This window comes from Vigna umbellata, chromosome 1 (assembly GCF_029865625.1).
Source record: "Vigna umbellata cultivar VRB3 chromosome 1, Vumbellata_1.0, whole genome shotgun sequence".
In the NCBI taxonomy this organism is placed as follows: Eukaryota; Viridiplantae; Streptophyta; class Magnoliopsida; order Fabales; family Fabaceae; genus Vigna; species Vigna umbellata.
In genome coordinates, this window is record NC_142165.1 from 82,862,749 (window position 1) to 82,883,449 (window position 20,701).

Genomic DNA, 20,701 nt, shown 5'->3' on the forward strand with positions numbered 1-20,701 from the left:
TCCTTTAAACTTGAATACTAACATGTTTAGATTAATTAGATAATTAGTTGATTCTGATAATAATCAATCTGATTTTCTTCATGCTTGAGATAATTCAATACACTTATAATAAGAAGAGACAAAATGCAAACCAAATGTTAGATTTAAAAATTATGTAAGATTTGTCGGATATAGATAAGGAAATAACAAATCAAAATAATTTTCAAATGAACCAAATGATGAAATATTTAATAAATTAACAAGATTTTTAATCAACTTATTTTTGGGAAGTTGGAGAATTGGTGGTTGAACATAGCTCGAAATCAAATTGAGTCGGGGATATAACAGTGACTGAGAAATTAAGGATAAAATATTTCTCAAGTTCATTATTGATGAAATTGTGTTTACTTGGTCACATGTTAATGAATTTAAAAAGGTATATAATAGATAAAGCCTTGATGATTAAATAAACCAATTTAGGAAACTAAAATCAACGTATTTGACTTAAGTATTAGTTAGTCCATATAATAACAATAAGTTAGAATTATCGATGAGAAAATAATTATAAATCAACCATTAAGAGATATGGCCTGGCATAATATCAAAAGAAACAAATAAATTAAAGTCGAGAAAGAGATATACCAAAAGTCGAGAAAGACATATTTAGAAACTCTAATGAATAATAAAGAATTATGTGAAATGTATGAAGAGTGAGATGTGTTTTACGTAATTAGGGAATTATGTGAATATTGCATAAATAAAAATTGGGCATCCTTATGTATCTAATTATTACAACAAGAGGAAGGTAAAGATAAAATGTCTAATCGGACTTATAGTTTTGATGTATCAAAAAGCTAATAAATTTCGTTATATGTTATTAAAAAATAAATAAAATAGACGATCATAAACAACTTTCTTTTAGAAAAAAAAAGGAAAATGTGAAAATGTTTATGGTCATTAGACTAACAATTATAATCATTTAAAATATTTATACAATTGTACAAGGTCATCTCATGTTTGAGACAAATATCAATATTCAGACTCGAGTTACTTTCAATGTTTGTACCGATGATGATTGATGTCTAAAGATCTCAACCTAAGCATTTGAGGTTGAATTTTCAAAATGATGTATATCAAGAAATTAAGGAATTTGAACAAGGAAAAGGAAATTTTCTCAAAAAAATGGTGAATCACTTTGTGAGTTTCTTGATAAAAAAAAGTGATGAAAACGTGTGCATATGATGCAACATCGTGTTTGTCTAATAAAATTAGGGAGTCCTATTACTCTATGTTTCAAAGAACGTAATACATTATTTCATCTTAATTAAGGAATAATATGTCAAAGATTCAATGGAAAAGAGTATAAAGGAAGCATAATTTTGAAAGACGTAATGAGAAAGTGGTTCGGAATCTGACTAAACTCAATTAAATAAAGTTTGTATTGATCATCAAGGAAAACTTAACTATTGTGATAAAATTTAGGAAATACTGATAATCTCAATATGATCTTAACATTGAAGTGGATCAAATTAATAAAGATGAATATTGAAAACATTACTGTGAACCATCAACCAATCCATAATATGTTTAGATTGTTAGTCCATATAAAAAGAACTTCATAAAAAATTAATTTATGTTTAGTTAAAGTAATTTATTTTAACTTATCAAATTTTGTTTGAAATAAATTTTACATTACACAAATTGAAATACTAATATACAACTGAAATGATATAATAAAAATATACAAAAGTTTAAAAGGAGACGACTAAGAAAATATTATAGACAAAAGTTTATTTACAGTAATAAAAATTTGTTGATAATTGAGTTGATCGAAGATAAAAATTCGTTAAGAGATGTTTACCGATAATTATTGATATAAAAAAACCTATTGAAAATTATATTGACCATTTATTGTTAAATTTCCTTTAATATTTTATTGATGATGTAAATTTGTTAGTATTTATCGATGGCTTAAATTCATTAGTTAATACTTACCAATAATTATCAACAATTTTTGATCATTAGCAAAATTTGTTAGTAAATAATATGATAATTAGGTCTTTTTTTTCTTCTTTCTTCTACGCTTCTCCTCTTCCATTGTTGTTGGTGTCACATTAGCTACCTCTGGGTCCATCTCCTCCTTTTCCACTCTTTCTTTTTTCTCCTCCACCACCTTATCCACTTTTCGTCACCAATATTATCATTCATGGTCATCATCATTGTCGTCATCTTACCATCGTCTCTTGATCATCCACTCTAGCTTTGTCTTCTCTTCTTCTGCCATTTTTCTTCTCATTCCCTTAATTTATACAAAAAATATCATTAGACTTTGAAGGAAAGTTTTTGTTTTTTATACTAAAGGATTTATCAACAAATTTTATTAATAAATTTTACACAAATTAATCAAAACTCAAAATGAAAAGAATATCATTTCTTTTATCAACAAAATTTTCTGACAAACAAATTTATCGATAATACAACTATAATTTATAGATAAAATTTATCGACTGATAAATTATCAATGAAAATATTTATCACTAATACAATTATAATATATTAATAAATATTACTGACATATCCATTATTAATAAACATTTTTGTTAGTAATTTTAATTTTAAAATTTGTTGATAAAACCTATGGATAAGATAAATTTAATTTTATATATAAATCTAGTTTTGTTAGTAAAATTCTATCACTATTAAAAAAAATCTTGTAGTATATAATGTTTTACTGAGTTATCAAGATTTTAATTTCTAAAATCTCATTTTTTTATGTTTTTATATGTGAATTTTTTTGTGGAATATAAGTGCTACACTTGGTCAACTATTCATATTTTAGTTAAAAAAATTGTAGATAAAAAATATATTTTTCACATTTTCTGTTTTCATTTCGAAAACACTTTATCGATTACATATATATATATATATATATATATATATATATATATACTAGGTTGTGATGTGTGCTTCCGTCAAAACTTTTCAAACATAAAATCAAAATGCAGGCCGTTAGTCAGAAAAGTTTGATCGATGTCTTGGATTAGGGCAACCGTGTGTGTGTATATTATTAATTGAACGAGACATGAGTAACAAGACAAATTTATATATTTTGTCAAGTTAAAAAAAAATTCACTGGGACAACAAGAAGAAACAAATTGTAAAAGTTAAGGATGGCGATAACCAAACAAATTAGTGCCGGCAATTTTTCTCTGAATATATTAAAATAATAAATATAATGAAATAGTTTTCTCGTACAAGCAGTTTGCAAAAGTTGAGTACCATTTGTAAACTGAGAATTGAATCTCTCATTGTTTAAGTGATTGAATATGTTTGAGCAGTTTTTCATGAGTATTTTTTGAAAGAAAAAAAAAAGGAGAAAAAATCAAACAATATTTTTGAGTTAAATTTTCTTATTTTATAAGTTGATTTATATAATTTTTCAATATAAATGCTTTTATTATAAATATTTCTTAGCTTATGAAAACAAACGTTTTTTTTTTTGTTAAAAATGTTTGTTTAAATATAGTCTAATTCTTCTATGCAACCATATGGCTAGTTACTTACATTAATGTTATTTATACAGGCCACTTATTTGAGACTATAAGGCCATTCAGCTGAAATGAACATTCAAAACTCTTAATTACTTATGAAGATGAAACAACTTTATATTAGTTCTTTTTATGATTAATTTCAATTATGATTGATCTCATTCAACAAAAATCTTTTTAGTAGAGATTAGTGATCAGATTTTTATTATTTACTTTTGAAGTTACGAGGTATTGAATATAAAAGTAGATGCATTATTTATAAGCCTTTTGCACAATCAAAACGAATTAGACGTTTTATTTGAACAAATGAAAAAAATACCGAGTAGAGACTAAGTTTCTTTAATATAAATCCATTTTACCGAAAAAAATCTTTAATAAATATTTTTTAATCACATTTTTATATACATAAACATAAGAATAAAATAAAGTTTCAAAATAATTTAGTTATAAACTACATTTTGAAAAACTCGAAATACGATATTGAAATTAGAGAGAGGACAATTGACACTATAATTAAACGAGATAATTTAAAAAGTAAAACTCTTCTTATATTCAAATTATTGTGTAAACTTGTGTGCTAATAGTTCAAGAATTTGGAATATTCTACTTAAGTTACCGTAAGAAAACTTTTTTCTGTTGCACATAATTTTTCTACCGATTTAGCATAATGTCTTATATCTTGTGTGAGAATTTAGAAAAGTAAAGGGTGTTTCTTTTTTTAAAAAATAATAATGTGAAATTTTTTGTTGCTCTATATGATTGGGAATCCAAGTGTGAGTTCAAGTTCCACATTGGATAAAAATGAAAAAGTAGAGCAGTATATAATGGTGAAAAACTCATTAACCCATTGTCTTAAGATTTTGGGTAAAGAGTGATGTCGATTCCTTATATAGTTGGCTTAGATCTTATTGGTGTTTGTGTAACCCAGAAGGAACTTCCTCCTCGATAGACCCAACACTATGATCTTCATGTTTTTGGGATCTTTGTTTTCAAGTTGGTTAGATTTTTTTGTGTGTGTTAGATAGAGTTAAGAAGTATTAGAGAATAAGGGTTGTTTAACCAAGGTAAGAGAAGTTGATTTTAATTTCTTGTACTATGGCACATTTGCACTCTAGTAATTCTATTCTAATTAGATCATGTTGGTTTGAATCAATTTGATGTTTAAAGTAGTTATTGTGAAATTTGTAATGGGTATAAATTGATTATGAGAAGCAAAAGTGTTGATTTAAATCTGTTTTTATTTGATAAAAATGATTGAACTATGAGTATTGAGAATTGTGTGGGTTGAAATTGAATGTGTAGTACATAATAATGTTATTACGTTGGTGATGTGCTGATGTTGGAAATATGCATTTGTTATAATTAGTGCTCTGATGAGTTATTCAATTGTTTGAATGATGATATTTGATGCATTTTAATATTGATAAATAGTGGTTGATGGAAATTTAGAAAGTATGCACCACTTCAAAATAAGTCATTTGATCATTAAAAACATTCAAATATGGTGAAACTGGTATTTGCCATATTGATGCCATCTACATCGTCGTTGGGCATTGCCTTGGCACTAGAGCTCCACAACTTTGGGTGTTGGGCACCATTCTTGTCCTATTGGCTGCACTCCAAGTCATAGAGCATCAAATGTCCTTGGCATTGCGTGTTGTCCATATACTATTGGGCGCTCACTTCTTAGTGAGCTCTAATGGGTTGATGATGTTTAGGTATCATTGGACACTCCTTTCATATAAAGTATTAGATTTTAATGGCTATGGATATGTGTTCGTCAAGAAACCATCCTTTATTCTACTAGGTTTAGAAACTTACATAAAGTATTAAAGTTTAGGTGATGATAATTAAAGAAGGTTCTTATGGCAGGAGTGGGATCCCTTTTCTAGCAAGGTCATAAGTTAACTTACCTTGGTCATGTGAGTGTTTGGTATGACCAGTCTTAGTACTTTGTTTCTCTATTTAATGGCGGTTGCAAGGTTTGTAGTATCCAAGTCAATGCATAAATCTAGATATTAAGTATAAAATCTTATATCATATCGAGTGCTTGGTTGCTTCAGAGATAAATTGATTTTGTTGGTTGCTAGTAATAAGGATTGTTGCTATGATAGATGTCTTACTGCAAGTATGTTTGAAATTATATTAGTTTACCCTTTTCTCTTGTTACTGTATTTTCTTATGTATCTCTTTTGTAATTATTACTATAATAGTGTGAGCAAGTGAGCATACATATAATGGTGAAGTAAAGGCCTTAGAAATGGTGGTTGTAGTTGAGGTTTTGTTGTTGAGATGGTTAATGTGTATGAATGTAATATATGCAATTGTATTTTGAAACCTAACCTTTATGACTTAAGGATGTTCTTATTTTGAGAAACTATATTAATGATTGTGACTACATTATTTATGTATATTATGTATGTTTATTGTATTCTTATGGTTAAGGATTTCTTAAATATTTATAACGTGTAACATCCCATTGTTAAAACCTACCAAAATCAAACGTTACATAGATAATAATATAACAACTATATATAAAACCAACCTACCACAAAGAAGAGATCTACTTCTACAGATCCATCTAACTACGCTTCTGGCTTCACCTTCAGTTCTCGCTGGAGCAACTGAAAAGACATTTCCTAAGCTCACACCATTTATGTGATCATTGCAAAAGTGAAGACAACACAAAAGCAAGTGTAAGATAATAATACAAAACAAATCATAATATACATTAATGTTTCACACATGAATCATATTTTTCATAAAACAATCCACACATCTTAAACATTGCAAAGACCTAGACTGGATATAGTATGAATGTCGAGCTATGACGATTCGTGCACTTGTAATGGTGAAACAACCGACCCACCCCAAGCTATCACACAAGGTTAGTCTGTTAACTAACACCTTAGGCCAAGGTAAAGCCCATAGACTAGGATCTTCCTGTTACTCTCACCACATGTCTCATCCCTTCTGTATGTGAAAATGGAATGATCATTAGAGTGTTATGATGAACTTCTAAGACTGAAGCTTCCTACATTCATACTTATAATACTTGAAACTACAAACAAGAAGTTTCACCTTGGAACTCTTTTCCATAACTTAATTAGTCTAAAATCCAAAACCTAAAACTAAAATTGTTCTAAATTGTAACTATATTTAATTAGTACTACCTTAAGCTATCTATTCTATACTATTTCATACTAACTATTCACTATTAATTAAACTAACTAATATTTAAACTAGATTACAAAGCTACTAAGCTAAAATCTAACCTAATCGTGACTCTAAAAGTGAACTTAAACTAAGAAACTAATATCAAGACTAAAATTATACTAACCGAAACTACTTTTAAGACTAAAACTAACACACAAAACATGCTAAACATCGAATAAAACTAAATTTGTAAAACTAACCTAACTCAAAACAATGCAATTAGTAAAAAAATAATAATTAATGATAAGGAATTTATCAGCTTTTTTGTTGTTGTCAACATGATATATATTAATTAGTGGTCAACATCAATCTATTTTATTCCTGTGAAAAAAGTTTTAATGATCATTCAAATAGTCTAGAACATATAAGACTTTTGTACTTTTTCTTTTAACATCAACGAAAACAAATACTTGTTTACTTGCGCACATCTCTTACTATTACAATTTTTTATAGCTTGTTTTTTTTTTCAATTTTGTTTTATTTAATTTATCTAATTTCACATTAAAATTAAAATTTTAATTAAGCACAAAACTATAGAATCTCAATTCTTTAATTCTTTGTAATTTTTTCATATTATCAAGTTTTTAAAAGACTAAACAAATTTTTAATAACAAAAATTGTTTTTACACTATTTTTTATGTTTATGGCATTTTTTAACTTCAATTTTATTTGTTTGGATATGGATCGATTAAATTATTTCTTTTTACTTTCTCTTCATTATGGTATTTTTCTTCAATTATTTCATTTCATTCTGTATAAATCATTAGTAATATTAAAATTTTTAAGTAAGCACAATTTCATAAAAAATAGCGTGTTAATTTTTTTATATTTCAGTTTTATTAAAATAATTACTTTTGTCTAATAACACAATTTTTTAATATTTATTGCATAAAGTATATTAAAATATTTATTTTCATTTTCCTTTTTTAAAATTAAAATACATATTAGAATGAGTTTTCGAAAAACTAAACATTGACTAAATAAATATAAAGTAAAATTGGTACATGAAGAAGATAAAAAATTATACTTTTTTAAGTTAGTTATACATAATTGTTCTTTAGGATAGTTTAGTTAACATTATTTATCCATTTAAAATTAGTTTAGAGTATTAAGGATAATGTGCAGTTCTATTTTATAAGTTTTTAGCTTAATTCTAGTTTAGTTAAGTGAACTAAAGTAATGTAGTTATGTAGAATGAATTGCCTAACATGATTTTAATGTTTTGTGCAGAAATATCAAACGAAACCAGTGCATGCATGTGGCATCAATGTTGATCAAGATGAATCTCTAGCAAAAATACACAAAAGGACAATCATGCAAGTTTGGAAAGATTTGGTCTAAGGGCTGAAAAGTTGATCAAAAAGTCAACTTTTTGAACTTTTGCTCTAATATGAAATCTAACTTTTTTGAACTTCAAAGAATACATGAAAATACACTTATGTGAAGATGGAAAAGCCTTAAAACTGCATTTGGAATTGAAAATTTTGATTGCACATGACTAGTTAGCTAAAGTGTAGTTAGTGTACATAGTTAGTTTACATAGTTAAGTCTAATTTTGATTCTTTTAGATGAATAAGATTCTAACTTGTGTTGATGGCTTGTATGTAGTGAGATGAACTCAATTCAATGGTTAGGAGTTGATTAAAATATAAGAAAATATAATTTTTCAATTGAGAAGAATTGTGAACCATTTTGAAAAATACTTAAATTTTAAAGTTTGACCTCATGGTTGATTTTTGTATTTAAGGTTCCGATGGGTGATTTAAGAGTTAAAAACCTTTAAGACACTAAAATGGACTTTTAAAAAGTTGATTCAATGTGAAGGAAGCACCAATTCTAGCAACATAGAATTTGACTACAAAGAACCATTCTAGATTTTGAAAAGTTAACCAAAGTTTGACTTTTTATTTTGAAGCTCAAATGCAAGTGTAAGGGGATGGAGACTAAATTAGAGTTACTCAAAACTCAATGCAGAAGTGACAAATTTAAAACCAAAGTATTTTTTTTATTCTTTTATTTGTTCATTTCAGATTTTGATTCTTGATACAATTTTGAATTTCAATTGATTATTTTGATGTTTCTAGATTTAGATGTGTTTAGTTTATCTTTTGGAACATGTTTGAATGTTTAACTCGTAGTTTAGAAGTTGAGTTCATATTTTGATATATTCATTTCAGTTCTTCATCTCATCACTTCACTAATACGCATTTTATATTCACATTTCATTATTTGTCCATTGTTTTTTATGTTTCTTGATTTGTATTACTTCATTTTAGTTATATAAGTGTGTTAGGAAGTTTTGATTTCGTTCTCAAATCTTAAAATCAAAGTTCCTAATTTGATAGATAGATTCATTAGTTTCTTTAATGAGTTAACCTATATTTTGTTTCAATAGATTCTCACTCCACACTTAACCAAATGATTTTGTAACACTTTTATTGTTCAATACAAATTGAAATGAGACGCTAAGCTTAAAATTTCATGCATTATGTGATGAAAACATATGTTGCCTTGCACATTCACGTAATAACATTTCTATGTCCTTTTCAGTTTCATGGTTTCTTTAGTTAATTCGTAGTTTTCAGTTTTTCAGTAGTTGCATATCATTAGTTAGTTTGTTTCATGTCTTAATAATTCATTTCCATGTATTGTAGATCGCTTTAGAATGCTAATTTATGCATTTTCCTTTGTTATATGCTCATTATACATATAGATTTTAGGATAAAAGTAATGCATTATTTTCATTATATTGTTAGGATGTTCTAGTTAGTTTAGTTTTAGTAGAGTAGATTTCCTTTGTTTGCATCACATTAACACACTTATATACATTCAAGTTTATTGTCTCTCCTACGATTGATCTTTGCTTTCACATTATACTATAAAAGTGGGGAAATCATTTTTTCATAAATTCTCAGCGACAAAAGAGTTTATAAAAGGTCAAGGCCTTATGTTTAAAGCTATGAACATATCCAGAAAATACTATAGAAACCAAACTTGGCTAGTAGAATAGGATCTTGGGTTGTAGAGCTATATAAGTTCCATATCCAGTATGAATAGAAAAGAACTATAAAGATATAATGCTTAATGGATTTCACTAATGAGCTTCAAATGGAGGAGTTGTTAGAAGAAGCATGAAGGACATTACATGTTGATGGTTTGTCCAGTCTTAAAGGTGCATGTGGTGAGATAATGCTTGAAGGGCCTAACGACGTATTGATGGAGAAATCAGTACACTTTGACTTCAAGACTTCTAACAACTAAGTTGAGTATGAGGCCTTGATAGTGGGGTTGTCCCTAGCTAGGGAGATGGGGGCACCAAAGGAAGACATACCTTCGAAATAGAGCGACACATACCTCTTGAAAGAGAGTACACCTTGTCAAAGAAGGAAAAAATGAACCTTAAATGCAAAAATGATTTAGCTTTTATAGACATGAGTGATGTAGTTTGGACTTCAACCCCTTCGTCTTCAACTGCTATATCTTCTCACATCTAACGATCAAGGATCTCCACCACAACACTCCTCTCGAGAAAACCTTAGAGTTGACATGCATGACCTCTCAAGCTTCTTTGTTTTTTTGTACCTCGAGACTAAGAGACTACTATATCTATAGGATGAAATACCTACCCAAAGAACATGAAATTTTCTTTTGCAAATATCTCAACTTGTCAAGGTTCTCATTCATACCATATTGACCTTGGGGACTAGTGTACTATTTACATATGAGATCATCTTGGTCTCCACATAATAATGGTACCATAATAGTTAAGTGTTCCGAGATCTTCTTGGCCTTCTATGTGTTGAGATCATCTTGACCTTAACAAGCATAATAACCGGTATAACCGGTACGTATTCTTAATAATCACACCTTATAAGGCAAGGGATGATATCGTGTCTGCCTCATCGTAGTTGACACCATGTAGGCTTAGTTATAGCCGAGATCATTGTAGTTGACATTTTTTTACTAATGTTATTAGACAAATTAATCGTGATAATTATCTTTACATAATAAGCTGAAAGAGTTCTTTACGAAATATATTCGTTCAGTAAGAACAATAAAAATAAATAAATAGTTTTTGTAATTTTATTATAATAATTGATTAAATTAAAAAAATAATTATAAAAAGTAAAATAATTTATATTAATAAAAATATAATTAATAATGAAATATGTAAAACAGTATTATGCGAAAACACTATTTTTTTTTTATTAATAGGTATAAATAGATAATTCACCCAATATCCCAATTCAATAATGTGCTCAAATAATAATTTTACTTAAAAAATGGGTAAAGAAAAAATACAACTTAAAAAAAATAGTTCATAAATTAAATAAAACATAATCAATATTACTTATTGAAAATATTTTTATCTCTTTCTATAGATCAATAATGTCTACAATGATAATCATCAACATATATCTTATCAAATATTTTTCACACAAAGCCTTGATACTAAATTATAGTGTAATTTAAAAATCATTAGTAAATTAAAGTAAGCATCGGGAGTTAATTGATAGACAAGTGGTAAACTACTAATATGTGGCAAAATCTAGGTAGTTTGTTTTATGTCCTTGTGGCAATCCCACCAACCTTTGAAATCAATCCATGATTCTATTTTAATAAAATTATACAAGTATATATAATTATGGTTTTCACGTCGTTTGTTGATAGTCTTTTTCTCTAATGAACACAACAAAATAAATTAAAAAGATATTAGTGCTTACAAATGAATTATAGTTTTTTTTTTAATTTTCTATTGTCTTATTTTCTATTAAACACAATAACACCATATTATATTTTAAATATATATTTCAGAATTATTAGTGATTCTTACATTGGAATTTATTTATTATATAAAAGTATTTTATTCCTTGTTTGGATTTGAGGATAGATTTAATAAGTGTGATAGATAAATAATATTTTAATAAATAAAATGGTAAGATTATAATTTTGTTCTTTTGATTAAAATTAATTTAAAATAAAATCTAATTACTTTAAATCAAGTTAAAATAAAATGTGAATTGTTATTCAAAATAAAATAAAAAATTAATTGATGAAATTAATTTAACTAAAATGTGATTGATACACTAGTAAAAAAACAAATAACATCACGCGTTCAATGTTGAATCACGGAGTAGTAACATTAAAAATGATATAAAACGTAATTATTAAACGTAGTTTAGAATTGTAAACGAACGTAAAATGATATAAAACGTCGAATGACTCAGCACCTTAGACGTTCAAAGGTTAGTGAATTGAATAAAAATTTGAGTAGAAGATTGAAAATTCATTCACTTTATCTCAACACGTGAGATCCTTTTCTCTTCTCAAACTTTTTTCGAACGAAGTTTGATTTTTTAAGAATTTATTAACCATGTGTACTGATTTATGTGTGTAATAGTCATTAAATTATATACCAATTTTGCATTTCTTTATATATTATATTTTGGCCTTATCTCTAGTCGATGTGAGACTTCTAATAACTATTCATGAAATTAAATTGCAATTCAATATCAATATTGTTAAGAATAAAGTGGAGAAATGTCACTTATTAGCAACTTAATAATAATCAGCAACAAACTGGCTTATTCGAAATAAAAATGAAAACACTAGATCAAACGACACTTGTTCTCTTTCCCACCACTGATCAAAAGGGACCAATTCTAGTAGTAGCTGGAAGTGAAGGTCCAAGAAAGAATGTTATGTATTTCAACCAATTGTCCTGTGGCTCCCGAGAATCCAACCCTAACCCATTCTGGCAGAACAGTCCTCAAATCAATCACAAACGAGAGACTAGTGTCAGCCACGTTCCTTCCAGGGTATGTTAAAAGCACGTCTAAACTTTTCTCCACAGGATCATAGCTCACACTGGCGAATGCAACAAGCACTTTCCCAGCAATGTCAGTTTCCCATGCCTCCGTTGTCACCGAAGAAATGGAGTTAACATCAATACCTACATGGGCAGAGGGAGGATCCCAGGGGTTCCCACTGAAGGAGTCAAATTCTACAGCCACTATTTGGTTCTGGTACACGTTTAGGGCAGTGTCAGGACTGAAAAGTCCAAGGAATCCACCACTGGAATTTTGTGGGATGATGGAGTTGAACGGAGCGAGGAAGAAGGCAATGCCGTCTGCAAAGAGCCCAGGACCGTTTGGCGCCACAACAAAGGAGAAGTTTGTGTTGAAGCCAGCGAGCTTGCCAGTTTTGGCATCCCAAAGGTGCACGGGTGCAGCATAGGACGCTCTGCCGGCGCTGTTCTGTGTGACAGGTGTAAGCTTTATGGTCCCTTCTGAAAAAGAGGCATCACCTTCGAGGGCAATGGTGTTTGTGTAGGACCCAAAACTGGGGAATGAAAAAGAAGCTGACTTGACGTTTTGGGTCAGTCCGAGGAAGGAAATGATGATAGTAAAAAGAGACACGAGGTTTTGAGTTTGAGTTCTTGAGTTGTTGATGGTCATGGTTGCGAAGTCTGAAGAAGTAAATTAATGTGATGATAGATTGATAAGAATGTTTGGGTTTATATAGAGATGGTAGAGGGTTTAGGAATGAAAACGAAGAAAGGCCAAAAAGTTGATGAAAATGATGGAGGCAGGCCCGCGGCCAGCAAGAGTGTTATCAAGAAGCCAAATGACTTGAATAGGACACATTAGACGGTGTTTGGAGCAGTGAAGGTGATAAATACAATGCTATTCTGACTTTGAAGGCAATCAAGTTTCCATATATTACTAGCAGAGTGGGAGTAAAATTAAAACCAAGCACCGTATAACGGATTTACAAAAGGGGAATCTTATATTAACACATTTTTTTTTACAATAAAACAAAAATACGTGTATTATGTAAAATTATTGTACAAAAATCTATATAATTCTTTTTCCTTTAAAAAACTTGTTTTTGTCTCTTATCTTAGTATAGAAATATGACTAGTCTCATAGGTGGTTTGGTCTGCGGTTGGGTGAATCTGGTTCTTTTTTCTCATATAATATAGTTTTTTATTTATTTAAAGCATATTGTAACTAAAATTTACATAGACAATTCGATTTTCTAAAAATCAAATTCTAACTTCTTATTTCAATAATTTTTATAAAAAAATATATTAAAACTTGGTTTTTGAGAAATTGAATTTTGATTTTATTTTTTTGGTAACTTTTTCAAAAATATATATTAAAAATCAAAAAATTGTTGATGAGGACTTCAACCGTTTTTGAAAATCGTTGAAGATCTAAACAATTTTTAAAAACTGTTGAAAATTTGAATGATTTTGAAAAATTTTCAAGCTTTCAACAATTTTCGAAAATCATTTAAGCTTTCAACAATTTTTAAAAACCGTTCAAACCTTCAACAGTTTTTGAAAATCGTTAAATGTTATGTTAACTTTTAACATATTTTACTAAATTTTGTTTTTAATTTAAAATTAATAAAAACTTAATTAGTTTTAACATTTTAATAAGATTTAATATGTTAAAAAATATATTAAATCAAATTGTATATTAGTATTATTATTATTTTATAATATTGTTATAATAATTATTAAAATAATAACATATATTATATTAACATTAGCTTCCAAGGACGTTGACTCTGAGTGCTAGCTACGTACCCCTCAACGAAGGCGAGATACAACAACACCCTACAACTGCTAGAAAGATATCGTTGAGCGATATATCAGTAAACGATGGGTTTTTGTACTCTACTGATATGGCGCTCAGCACTAAGCTTTCACTGCTCAACATTGCAGTTCCAGAGAAAACATTTAAGGCTCAAGGTTGAGCGGTGTGGGGCAAGGCTAAGGGGTGGAATGCAACAGATGTGATTTTCAATGGTTTTAACCTCTCAAACCTTGCATTTTGACACTCAAACCTTAATAAAGACACCGACACACAAATCAAGCTACACTAGCCTGAATTAATCATAATAAATACAGCCACAACATAATGTATGCAGAACAAAACCCAATTATATAAGTCACTAATGCACATGAAAACAACATGACACCACAACAACACAAAAACATACATTGCACATGCCACCAATACATATACAACACAAACACAACATGAAAACTAAATCAAACAACAAAGTAAACTTAGAAAACTAGGTTTCCTCCTAGGAAGCGTTTGTTTAACGCCATGAGTTGACGGATGAAGCAATGAAGCTTTATTGTTGCAGTTGGTGTGCTCCTTCTTACCAACATTCTTGAATAATTTTCTAGTCATGAAATTCGCTCTCCAAGAATAAAAAACCTTCAAATCAGCCCTTCCACTAGCTTTGACATCTTCAGACACCCATAACGTACTTCTAATCACCATTGTCTTGCGAACTGTGGGATCGTTACTTCCCATCAAAGAGTAGTGGTGACTAGGCTTCCTCATTTGTTGCTCCCTCTCTGCTAAATCTTTCAACAAAGCACTTGGAGAATCTGGGGCAACTTGTTGTGCTCAAGCTTGTTGTCTCCTTGTGTCACTATAATTCAATCTCAAGATATACAAAGGATGATTATGAGGCTAAAGATAATTAGGCTAAAGCCACAAGTCAGCCAAAATCAAATAATATCTATTTACAATAATAGAGTAGAGAATGTACAAAAGAAGAAAGTCTAGATAGGTTAGAAATTGCACAATAGTCTAGTATTGACCACGAGTCCCTGATAATAGCGCCAACAACTTGGTAGGCTCATTGGCAAGCATAATGAATCGTTCAAGTAATAAAATCATGGTATCATTTTCCCAAGAGACACTCATGTAACATAGTCAATTGTATGATTAATAACTCATCTAGTCTAACAAATAGTTCATGAATTTACAACATTATGCAAGTAAATAAAGATTTACAAAGAAGGATGGACTTTGGTAATTTGAGGCACTTATGAGTGGAGAAAGGGTAAATGGTATGAATGACAATGCTAAGGGTAATGTTTACCGGCTTCACTCTCTTGCACATACGAAATCATCTCATGTTCATCAAAATACTAATGTCAACCCTCTAAAGCACTCATAGCCTAATCCCATAGGTGAGAGAGGTTTTCTAACTAAGCGTCAATCCCTTGATCATTCAACAAGTGAACCCATATTAGGACCTAAGGTTTTAGGCAACTAATGGGTCATGTTTCATTCCTAGACATAAATCCCCACTAAATATCTTTTTTCTAGGTTAGGGTTCACTGGATTTTTTCCAAAACCTAAAGAAACCGCAAATCAAGCTAAGAACATCCTCATTCCCGCAAGCATTAAGAGTAGAAACAAGAAATTAGCATTTATAAAGGATGCATATATATAATCAAAGCATTTATAAGGTACAAGAGAGTTCAATAACTACATTTATCCCAAAAAAGATGGGTTTGACTCTTCATTTCCAAGGAGAGCCTCAAAGCTTACAAAAATGAAATATGGAAAAAGAAGGAGACCCAAGGAGGGAGAATATGATATTCTCACATGCCTCACGCAGCCTCCATGAGCTTTAAGCAGTCAATCTCGCCTCCAAACCACCAAAGACCCCAAATGTTTCAAGAAAGTTTGAATAAATAGGAAAATTTGACACATTAGTAAATCCATCACTCAACGGTTGGTCTTTGGTGTTCAACGTCAGCCTTCATGCACTATTGTAAAAATGGCTTTTGACGTTTGTTATTTTTGACATTCAACGTCCAATCCAGATTCGACGTCTTATTGGGATACATCAATTTTGACGTCGAATCCCCCTTTCCCGAGACTAACTTAAATATTATAGTAAGTATCTATCTTTTGGTAAGTTAATTATAATTGGGTCATTTTTAAGAGTGTTTGGTAGTAGTCCAATATTATCATTTCAAATAATTTAACACTTACTAGTAAGATAAAATGGTTATAAGAAACGAAAAAGAAAAAATGAAAAGTAACCAAGGATAGTATCAAGGAGTTAAATTTTGGAAAATGTTTTTTAACAATTTTTTTTGACAACTTTTTTATAACTGTTTATGTGGTAGCTCGTGATTGGTCCGTTTCAAATATACAGACAAATAAAATATTGACACATAATCTATTATCAAAAAATTGTTAAAAAAATTTGTTAACATACTTTAAATTTTTTAGTGAAATATATCAATGTACATATGAAATATGTGAACGTATGAATTCCTTTAATGATTTTGTTAGAGAGAACGAAATATTACATGTTGAAAAATGTCTTTTTAATAATTTTTTTGGACAACTTTTTCAGAACAACTCTTAACTTATTATTAGTTCATTTCAAATATGTGAACCAATAAAATAATATTACATAATCTATTGTTAAAAGTTATTAAAAAAAGTTGTTAAAATATCATTCTACTTATATGTTTTAGTTGGAAGGAAAAAAGTTAAGCAAAATTAACAAAGTAAAAACCATGACTATTAATTCAATGACACCAAGCTTGGGCTTACGAGGAAAACACAAACACTCATGCAGAATCCATAAAACACTGACAACTCAGAATTGCAGACTTGGCCCTCTTCCTTATTACAGATCATTATTCTCTTTAGAGGAAGTAAGTCTGCTAGATACGTGAAGCGAAAAACCAAGAGAGAATGTCATGAGTCTCAACGCTGTCACCAGTGGCACCAGAGAACCCAATTCTCACCCATTCCGGCAGAACACCCCTCAGATCAATTGTTTTCGACAGCCCAACAACAGTGGGGGGATGAGTATCATACACAACGCCCACACTCAACTCTTTCTTCCCGGAATCGTAGATAATGCTACCTTTTCCAATCGAACCTTCAGGAACTGAATTAATAGGCCAATCTGTCGTCTTCACAGACTCAAGACTGTTGATGTCCACACCAATGTGCGGAGCAATGGCAACAGGCTCGGGATCCCATTCATTTCCGAAGCTGTCGAATTCAATCGCCACTATCTGATTCTTGTCGGCGTTGAAAGCAGTTTCGGGAGTGAAGAGTCCGAGGTATCCCCCAGTTGAATTTTTGGGAACGCTCGGGTCAGCATCGAATGGTATGATGAAGAAAGAGAGGCCATCAGCGTGGATTTGTGACCCAGCGGAATCAACGACGAAGGTGAACACAGTTTCGAAGTCTGCAAGTTTCCCTGTGGTTTTGTCCCAGAGACGGACGGGTGGAATGTAAACAGCACGACCAGCACTGTGTTCGCGAATGATCGGATTGCCGTATGATCCACCGTCTCTTCTAGTCAATTGTATTGCACCGTCTACTACACGGGCATCGCCGAGGAAACCAATGTCGAACTGTATTCCTGGCTCGAATTTCGAGAAGCCGAATGAAAGTGAATCTGACTTCACGTTATTCACAAGAAACACAAAACAGAAGGAAATCATGAGAAGGGGAAATGGAGTTCGTGTTTTAGCCATGGTTGACACCCCAGAGATTACTTTGAAACTTAATTGATGGTGGTGCATGGCAAAACCCAGAAATTCGAGTTATATATAGGCTGGCTGATCCGTTCTAAATCAGTAAATTCAATAAAAAATGATTTTCCAACAATGCACCTAACATAGCAATGTGTGGTCAAAACATAAAAGGTGAAAAATCCTAGGATTGCTTCATATATCTCTCTCGAAAGATTTTAGTCAATATTACTTTGGATTACTGGCGCTTGTCCTAAATATATGTCATTCTTTGATCACAACAAAAGCAAAAAATCATACATATTTATTAATTTATCATGAATAAATATTTACCTAAATGAGTAAAAAAATGTCTACCGTTAACTGTACTGAAATGAGTTGCTCCCTTGTGAATGTGAAAAAGACTTCTCCCTTGTGAATGTGAAAAAGACTTCACCCTTGTTCTAATCACCCTTCATCCGCTGTCTAGTAAAAACTATGTAAATAGTTTGGCCATTTCCTATCCTGCACATAATTTCATTTTCTCAGCTCAGAAAAACCTCTTTGTGTATATCTAGCTAGTGGATTGACACTTACCATTCTCCAAGCCATGGCTGCTTTGTACAACACAAAGCCCGTTTTCCTGCTCCTCATCCCGCTCCTAATGCTGCATCGCAGTTCAGACACATCTTTCAATTTCCCCAATTTTTCAGGGCCATACGCTAACACCCTTTTAAGCTTCCAAGGCGATGCCTTTGCATCAACGGGTGTAATAGAACTAACAGAAGTCCTGAATAACGGCACAATCGTGCTCCACAGTGCTGGCAGAGCCACCTATGCTCTACCGGTGCGTCTTTGGGATGCAGAAACAGGTAAGACGGCAAGCTTCACCACTACCTTCAGTTTTAAGATACTGAACGCTCCAACTTTAGATTTTGGCGAGGGGATCTCTTTCTTCATTGCACCGTTCCGCTCTGACATGCCCCGTGATGCAGTTGGTGGATACCTCGGACTTTTCAGTCCCCACACCGCTCTAAAAAACACCAGCCGAAACCATATAGTTGCCATTGAATTTGACATGCACCGAGATGAATGGGACCCTCCTTTTCCCCACATAGGCATTGATATTAACTCCATTTCTTCTGTAACAACAGTGGCCTGGGAAAATAAACAGCTTGGGGTTGCAACAGTATCTGCTACCGTTGCCTATGATCCTGTGGCACAAAATTTAAGCGCGGTCGTAAGTAACGACGGACCTAGTATTGGGCACGTGATTGATTTGACGACCGTTCTGCCTGAATGGGTCAGCGTTGGGTTCTCCGGTGCCACGGGACAGCTGATTGAGCTGCACAAGATTCTATCTTGGACTTTCAGCTCTAGCTTCAATTAGGAAAATGGCGTCTGCTATGAGATGATATCAAATACTTATGTTGCATAGGAATGAGTCATCAATCATGATTTACTTTCACTTATCTTTTAAAATAATAATCACTTAATACCTGTTTTATTAATACTTTATAATAATAAAACTTTTCAATTTTTATATTAATTATTCTTATTATTACTTTATTATTATTATATAATGAAAAGATAATTAATATTTACATTTTTTAATGTAATATAATATAATATTAATAAATAAATAAATCTAATTATTTTTTTCTTTCCTAATTTATATGATATTATTTTCTCTTTTCTTTTTTCTTTTTTTTATTCTATCTTATCCTAAAATCTGAACAAAACATAAAAGAGAGGTTAATAAATAAATAAAAAAACACACACACGTGTATGTAGTTTTTCCTTTTATTGAATTTTAAGAAATGAAAATCAAAGATTAATTATTACCAGCAGCCTTTGGGAAATCCATGCTATTGGAAAAGTTGACTAGGAAGGGACCCTTTAGCTTTTCCATAAGACACTCAGAAAATTGTCTGAAATATTGATTAATATGAGAAAATTACATTAGTCATGTGTAGTAGAGTTGACTTTTCATTGGTAACATAAGCTTTTAGCCAACTCTAAGTTGATATTTTTTCTTGCAGTGACCATTACCATCACAACCAACCATCACCAGCATACCAAAGTTATTATAACATTTTAATAAAAATAGAATGTTATTCCTCTAACAATATTTTTTTCTTTATTCCCATCTTACTAAAATTAATTAATTTATAATTACCATTCAACTTTTGTTTAAGTTATTATTTAAATATAACTATTTCATAATAATAATAATAATAATTGATACACATATTTATTTTTATTAGACAATCTATTAAATGAGTCCATCACTATGTTAATTATGAGAAGTGTAATATTTCTATCAATGATTAAAATGGGTCACAACCCGGAAGTTAACCCGACTCATCACGGGTTTGAGTCGGATTAAGTTTGAAAAAATTGTATTTTTTTATGCGAGTCAGATTTCAACCCGGCTCATTTAAACCCGGCTCATGCGGGTTGAACTCGTGGTGGACTGGGTTTGCCCACCAACCCACCTACCTAATTTTATTTTATTAAAATTTAATTTTAATTATAAAAAATATTTATTATTTTGTTTTTGCTTGTTAAACGCTCATGTCGAGAGTGAAATTTGGAAGTGAAATTTGTTTATATTTGAATTATAGAAAGTTTGTAATTTTTTTAT

At 30.4% G+C, this 20,701-nt stretch overlaps 2 protein-coding genes and 1 pseudogene across 2 annotated transcripts; 1 reads left to right on the forward strand and 2 right to left on the reverse strand.

Annotated features, from left to right (window-relative positions):
• Positions 1–12,406: 12,406 nt before the first annotated feature.
• Positions 12,407–13,201, reverse strand: LOC148206614 (lectin 7-like). The gene has a single exon (XM_088108288.1). It carries the CDS (start codon positions 13,199–13,201, stop codon positions 12,407–12,409), a length of 795 nt encoding a protein of 264 aa, XP_087964414.1.
• Positions 13,202–17,250: 4,049 nt separating this feature from the next.
• Positions 17,251–18,078, reverse strand: LOC124826100 (lectin 5-like). The gene has a single exon (XM_047298859.2). It carries the CDS (start codon positions 18,076–18,078, stop codon positions 17,251–17,253), a length of 828 nt encoding a protein of 275 aa, XP_047154815.2.
• A 586-nt stretch (positions 18,079–18,664) lies between these two features.
• Positions 18,665–19,444, forward strand: LOC124826090 (lectin 7 pseudogene; annotated as a pseudogene).
• Positions 19,445–20,701: the final 1,257 nt, after the last annotated feature.

Excerpts from the sequence above, each read along its gene's own strand:
- LOC148206614 (XM_088108288.1), bottom strand. The coding sequence starts at position 13,201 with ATGACCATCAACAACTCAAGAACTCAAACTCAAAACCTCGTGTCTCTT.
- LOC124826100 (XM_047298859.2), bottom strand. The coding sequence starts at position 18,078 with ATGGCTAAAACACGAACTCCATTTCCCCTTCTCATGATTTCCTTCTGT.